General features: G+C 33.5%; 1 protein-coding gene across 1 annotated transcript; it reads left to right on the top strand.

The window, feature by feature from the left end:
• The first annotated feature begins 810 nt into the window (after nucleotides 1-810).
• Nucleotides 811-7628, top strand: LOC125651631 (protein FAM89A-like). The gene is made up of 3 exons (XM_048880318.2): nucleotides 811-1241; nucleotides 1539-1852; nucleotides 2153-7628. Exons 1-2 carry the CDS (start codon nucleotides 957-959, stop codon nucleotides 1833-1835), a joined length of 582 nt encoding a protein of 193 aa, XP_048736275.2. The 5' UTR covers nucleotides 811-956; the 3' UTR covers nucleotides 1836-1852; nucleotides 2153-7628.

The raw sequence follows: 7628 nt of genomic DNA, 5'->3' as shown, positions 1-7628 counted from the left end.
ACATTCTGGAGAAGATATTCCTATACATTAGCATGTAAAACTTTGATCCCTGATGTGGCCCCACCCTGCCCTGAATATCGGGGGTTTTCAGCTCAGGTGAGCTAACCAGTGTTCTATCAATAATATTTGTTTCAATATCCTCAGTACAGTTTATATGTACCGGGTACTCATGCCTAAAAACTGTACGTACATCTGTAACAAAGAGGACTGCTTTTGTATAGAAAGTTATTCGGGGCGTCAAAATTTATGGGGTTTTAAAAAAAAAAAAAAAAAATCAATTTTCTTTTTACGAAATAACTACAATTAAGTTTGTTTGTATTGCAGTATTTGGGGTTATATGGACCGTGGGTATAGGCCTGGATAATTTCTGTGGAAACGAGGGGGTTATTTATATTTATTTATATTTTCCTAGGAAAGACCGAATATAAATTACCCTCTCGTTTCCACAGAAATTAAGGCCTGGACAGCTCAGAGGTAATAGAGCACTTGTAATATGAATCTGTATAGATGAAGAGAGGATATAGTATTTTAAAAAGTGCCACATGTTACTTGCGTGCTTTTTCAATATTTGAAAACAAAAATATAGCATATGTATATTACAAGTAAAACACCCCCCCCCCCAAAAAAAAACCCAACTAAGTCTATAAAAAAGAATACGGATAATTCTCTCCAATATTAAATTATAATTTTCCAAAATAAATGTACGTTGTTGATAAAAATTAGAGAACATATCAATGATTGTTTCATTACCCTCGCCACAAGAACAGGGAAAATTAAGATCCACCCAATTGTTGTCAAGGGCACGTAACTCTCAACAAATTGAGACTTCCGGTGGATGCCTTTGCGATAAATAAAAAAATAATAATAAATAGCTCTACCACCTGTCAACGCTTTGACACCTGAGGGCTGGGCTGTCTTCACACTCTCTTAAATGTAGTGCATAAAAAGAACTATCGATGGTTGATATTCTGGTGACTAAAATGGTGGACATTAACGCATTGCCGCCTCTACCAAAATGTTTTTCAGAGATGGAGATCTCAAATTTGAACGTTCCATCTCAGAATGACGACCTCTACCAAAACTCTGAAGATCAAACCCTTATGAATGGTCAGATTGAGGATTCTAAAAAAGAGGACATCTCTCGAGTGAATGGGGTCGTGGAAGAGTCAGGGGGCGAAGACAAACTACGATCACCATATTCGAGGTTAAACCATGCTTTGTCAAAACTGAAAGAAGAAATGGTTAGTATATGAATTAATTTAACTTCATATTAGATAAAGATTTTATTTTTTCTTCTTCAGTAACAGTTAATAATGTGAAGAAATGATCGATAACGGTTTTACTGTGTATATATACAATTGAACCTGTCTGACTGGCAAATAAAATTTCAAATAGAAGTCTAGTTGAGAGCTGTTCTCCTCATTTTGTGTTGTCTCTTTAGTTTGTATGACTTGTCTCACCGAATGCTCAAATTGCATTGTTTATTATAATCTCTATAGAGAGGAAATAAAGACTGAATGAATAAATTATTTTTTTAGACAGGGTTAAGGAGACTAGATGTTTCTCTCCTGACACAGTTGAGGTCGCTGAATGATGCCATACAGGAATACAAGTTGGCTTTTCAAGATCGTTTCTCCGAAACTAATTCTGAATACTCATGGGGAATGAACAGTCGTACAAGTTCCATGTGCAGCATTGACGAATGTGATGACTGGACAGAAGATATTCCCATGAAACTGGACCACGGACAGATAGGGAGTTCTCTACACAGTAGTACATCGAGCCTACTTCAGCAGATCAACGAACTCAAAGAGAGAGCGGAGTCTGAATTTTAGTGCCAATATATTCAATGGTGAAACAACTGTCTTGATATACATGTATCATATGTAGTACATATAAGAAAGATTACAGCTGTCAAGAAATTCTCTTTAAATTCATGCTATGCAAATGAAGTTAAAATTGTTTTCCTTTGCTTGACTCTTTCCAAGAGAATTATTTCTCCCAAACAAATGTATGTTTGTTTAGTAGTTTGTAAAATGAAATTGTCATAAAAGAGCAAAGCAAACCCATTCATTCATGTGACATGATGATATAATGCTATCATCTTGCTATGAAGATGCTATAATTTTTAAGATTGGATTTAATTTTGTAGTATTTAGGAGTTAGGGTTATATGGACCGTGGATATCAGCCTGTATAGCTCTGTGGTTAGAGCACCTGACTAGTAATGCAGGGATCCCTGGTCCAGCCATAAATTTTGTCCTTTCCTGTATTACATATGGTGCTGTTTACCACACCTGGACCTCAGGTGGAAGTCCTGCCAGGGGCAAAAAGAATCTGGATTGTGCGTCTTCGATGGCGAAGACAATTGAAGGAGGGAGGAAAGTGTAGTTAGGGTTATATGGACCGCGGATATAGGTCTGGATAGTTCAGTAGTTAGAGCACCTGACTAGTAATGCAGGGGTCCTGGGTTCGATTCCCAGTCCAGCCTTTCCTATATTATACTAAAACCATGAGATAGGGTCATCCTGTTGACACTTGTCACTCTGTTGACTTTATCAGATGTACAAGCATAGATAAATATCAAAAATACGTACTACAAACTAACTCTTCTCTCAGTGATGACATCATGTAATGACTGAATACTTGGGCTTGTTTGTATGAAAAGAATAATCATTACCATAATTATCTCCGCATTGCAAAATTAAGGCACTGTGATTACAATCATTGGAGAGAAAAATATAATGTAGAATAGAATTAAATGATAAAAAAAATTATAGAACCATCCATGATAAAAAAAATTTGATATTCAGCATCTGAAGTTTTAGATAAAGTGTGCAGCCAAACTAGAACAACACAGGTGGTATATATGTACATCAGTTTTATTTGTAGCATGTTTCTTTGATATATAGTTTTGCTTTTAATGGATTCTATAAACAATTGTTTTTTTATAATATATATACTATGGTAACTTGGTGTACAGGGAGGGTAAAATTTTTCCACCTTATTGAAATTTATGGTGTATGTATCGGAAGCAATTAGCAAATAATCTTTTTTAATAATAAGTGGACAAAAAAGATTTTTTTGTTTGTTTGAAAGGTTGTACAATTTTGTCTCAATAATATATACACTTTACATGATAATGCTAGTCACGGTTAGTGAACTTGCAAGAGCAGTCTTAGTATTTACAATCCAACGTTGCATTTATTTTTCCTTCATATTTTTAGGTGTAATCTTTGATCAATTTATTACTGTTATGTGCAGAACCAATCTGATTAAAATCATATCTTTGATCCATTCTCAATTTTAATATGTTGCTAAACCTTGCACATAGTGAACTATGTGAGTGAATCAAAGGATTTAAATTTATTCAGAGGTGCTGCAAATACTTTTTAAAATCATGACTTTATGATATTTAGTTTGATATGCATTGCCAGTTACATTTGCAAGGAGCAGATCATGACAGATTATTTTTCTCTGCAATCAATATATTTAATAGGTTTAGTTTATTTTTATGCCACCTGAGTAACTCAGATGACCTATTGCTATTGGTCTGCATCTGTTGTCTATTGAAAATTGAACATTTTTAACTTCTTGATAATTACCATTCCAATTCTTTTCATCTTTGGTATGGAACATCTTTGGGACAAGGGGGACATAAATTGTAAATTTCACGACTCCTGCACCTGGGGACCTTTGGAGAGGGGTGAAAAACTGCCAAAATTTGACAAATTTTCAATAACCTTTGCAACCACACATCTATAAGAAAATTAAATGCAGTCATGTTGAGCAGGAAGACCTCTACCAAAATTGTAAATGTCATGATCCCAAGGGTGGAGGTTCTGACTTTTGGGCATGGCTGACTTGGTAAATAGTGTTTATGTGTAAACATTTAATATCTTATTTAATGCTATTGATTCTAAATTGAAACTAAATGGATATTTAGAAGGATCAGGTAGCTCTTTACCAAAATTATAAGTTTCATGATGCCAGGGGTAGGGGTTTTGGTTCCAGGGTGGGGCCAAAATGGTCATAGTGATTCTTGTCTTTATCATTTGAAAGACTCTTCTTTAATTTTGCTGATACTATATAAAACCAAATGCATGTTCAGGAAGAGGGATGTACCAAAATTGCAAATTTTGTAACCACAGGATTCTGACTTTAGTGCCTGTCCAAAATAGCTGTACAGTGTTAATATGACATAAATTATACTATGTAAAGTCTTTCATCAGTATGGTAACTTTTGTGTTTTAAGAACACATCTTCTTTAATACTGCTGCTGAATATTAGAATTTGGCTTCGATATGCAGGACAGGAAAATTATTAGATTTCAGAGCCCTTGGAGCTAAGTGATACTTTTAACTGATACTCAGGTGACAGATAAAGCCTGTGGGCCTCTTGTAGTTAATCTTTATTTACTGGTATTAATTCTGACATTTCAGTTAACTTATCTGCAAGGTTTTCAAGAAACTGTGACAGCTGTAAGTGATGTTTGAGGGTCCCGAGTATTGCTACACATATTTTGACGCATTTCGGTTTTTCTCAGTTTTCTCTTCAGTTGGATACTCTTGGAAGTTGGTTTAATGTAACCAGGAAATGCATTTCATTTTAGTTTTAGCACGGTGCTCTGTTGATTTTCCTTAGTGTTCCAGTCTTGATCTCTGTTGTTAAGTTTATCATGCTAGAGTTCTTAAGGTGCAAAGACATTGATTCTGTACGGTTTTGTGGTGCCAGTCTCAGTTCAGCAAGTTAGCTTTCATTTTTCAAGATGTTTCATTTATTAAATGTTGTCAGTACTGTACTTGCACTATTTTAACATATTCAAAATTTAGTGCAATTGTGGGTAATGGATTGTGTGGATTAATCAGGAAATGAGTGTTTTCGATGATCTTAGATATTGATATTATGATATTAATTCTTTCCAGTTGATTATAAAGCAGTGCATTGCCTGCTTGAAAAAGACACTTGAATATAATTACCTGTACTGCTAATGCAAGTAAACATACAGTATGCTGTAAAACTGTATACTGTAAATCATACACAAACAGTATGCTGTAAAACTGTATACTGTAAATCATACACAAACAGTATGCTGTAAAACTGTATACTGTAAATCATACACAAACAGTATGCTGTAAAACTGTATACTGTAAATCATACACAAACAGTATGCTGTAAAACTGTATACTGTAAATCATACACAAACAGTATGCTGTAAAACTGTATACTGTAAATCATACACAAACAGTATGCTGTAAAACTGTATACTGTAAATCATACACTATGTTGTGCATGTGTCAGTTACTGTTTGTTTGCACCATATTAATTTTATGATATACATTCAAAATATCTAAATGGCCAATAAAAGTACCCCAAAATAGTCATACTAAGTACAAAATAGCAGCACGGCACTACAGATGAATCCATTGTGTGCACTTTTGTTGTTCAGTTGTACTGTCCTGTTTCTAGAGTTTTTGGCTTGCTTGTTCATAATGTAAACTGTGATGTCATTTACCTCAATTTTTAGGGTCAAGGTTTGCTTTGTGGATGCCAAAATCTGACTAAATTTTTTTATGCCCCCAAGATCAAAAAGAAAGAATCTAATGGTTTTCACCTGTTTGTCTGCAATGTAATTTACTTTATGACTTTCGAATTATACACGACAGACACCATCTAATCCTAGAACAGAAAACATCGGTCAAAGTTTTATTGAAATCATGGTGAAGATTTTTCAAATTTGTGATTAGATTTATACATGTCATACATATACTTCATTCAAACCACACAATGGGATGCCATTTCTTTCATAAGTCTCCACGACAGAATTTAATTTGTGAAATTTTTACTTCTGGATCTGATTTTCCCAGTTTTGACCTTGTATGTATATTTTAAAAGTGTCTTACCTTCTTTTTTCAGTCCATTATATCATTATTTTAATTGCCCATTACATTTGCCAATAAAAGAACATGCTCTTCTTTGGACAGAAAATAAAAAAGTACCCCAGATTTTTATCCGATTTTTAGTAGATGTTTGTTCAGAACGCCCCATTATGTTTGATGTAATTTGTTAGATTAGTTGGATTTTTTTATGTTTGCACTTGTTTTATCAAATGCACTGTTTTTCTGTTTTTAATTGCTGTGATTACATCAAGTGATTACATATACTATGTATGAGTATACAACTTCATTTATAGATTGTAATGTAGTACACCATGTCAAATTCAATATATATTGTGATACCTTCTAGTATTTCTGTTAAGGAAGGTATAAAAGACCATTTGTGTACACTTTGCCAGGAAATTCAACTGCAGGCCCATAGGAAGTGATTTCAAAGTGTGATTTGTAGGGGGGGGGGGGGGTCACAACATTTTTCACAGATCTCCCTGAATTGAAAACACAATGATCCACTAATTTTCCCCTCTCTATTCCAGGCATTCCTATGGGCCTGAACTGATATGTTTTGTCTTATATGTGAATTTATATTACTTTGTTGTTAAACATGACTCTTATCTTGAAAACTTGTGGCATGGGCATTTCATAAAGAGAGATACAAATCAGATATACACATTCTTTTTGCAGGTGTAGTATCTTGCATAAAAAATCTTGGTTCCTTTTGATTCCAATATTAAATGTCACTGGAGGGAAGATTCGGAAATTCCCAGTATTCAAGATTTTTAGTAGTTTGCACATCATTAGATTAGATAACTAGACTGTTCTTCATCCCCCAACCAAGAAAAAAAGGGGGGGGGATATATTATTTCTCTGTCAGTAACTTTAACATTGGTCTTGACTTTTTAATATAATGTATCAAACACATGTTGTTTAGAATATGCCCATGTTGCAAAGGGTAGTCCACTCTATGACACCTTAACTATTGCATTAATGGTATATGAGACTTGTTAGTAATGGCATTTTCTTAATATTGTATATACATGTACGTTAAAGTTAGTTACAATTTAATCATATTGGTTGTATCTGTTGTACACCACATGTTGCAGTTTTAATTGGATTCAGTGTGAAACGATGGGCATTTAAGTTGATATTTATATGGTGAAATATATTTTTTTAAAAAAAGGTTTTGGGTCAGATAGAGCATTAATGATGATATTGCTTACCTTAAAATATTTTGTGGAATTTCTCAAATATACAAAAGTAATTTTAATTTAATTTTTTTTTTAAAACATGGGAATAAGCAGAATGTGTTAAGTCTATTGATATCTTTTTAAAACATAATAAAACATTGTTTTGCATTTTTATCTTTTGAAGTAAAAATATTCCGATTGGCTATTTTAACTATCAATGTTTTATTAGCATATTATTAATCATTCTGTAGTAACAGTGATGAAGTTGGAATTGATTGATTGTGATTCTGATGCTTTTACCAGAAAACCAAACAACCCACAGTATGTCATTTATGCAACTAAATAGAAGCATTCTCAATAATTTTCCAAAGAAGTAACCTTTTTGCTAACCTGACAATGCATTGTTTACAAAAAATGTTTGTATTTAAATTTAATAAACAATAAGAGACCGTTTTCTCAGCCTTAACAAAGAGTTGTTTCCTATGTGAGAATGAGGTGCCTTAATAACAAGTGTGATATTCCTTGTTAATAAATAATGAACACATCAA

This window comes from Ostrea edulis, chromosome 5 (genome assembly GCF_947568905.1).
Source record: "Ostrea edulis chromosome 5, xbOstEdul1.1, whole genome shotgun sequence".
NCBI lineage: Eukaryota > Metazoa > Mollusca > Bivalvia > Ostreida > Ostreidae > Ostrea > Ostrea edulis.
Note: the sequence above shows the minus strand (reverse complement) of the source record. Positions and strands in the feature narration are given on the sequence as shown.

Coding starts and splice junctions, on each gene's coding strand:
- LOC125651631 (XM_048880318.2), top strand. CDS start 957: ATGGTTGATATTCTGGTGACTAAAATGGTGGACATTAACGCATTGCCG. Junction 1,242..1,538: donor CAAAACTGAAAGAAGAAATG/GTTAGTATATGA, acceptor TTATTTTTTTAG/ACAGGGTTAAGGAGACTAGA.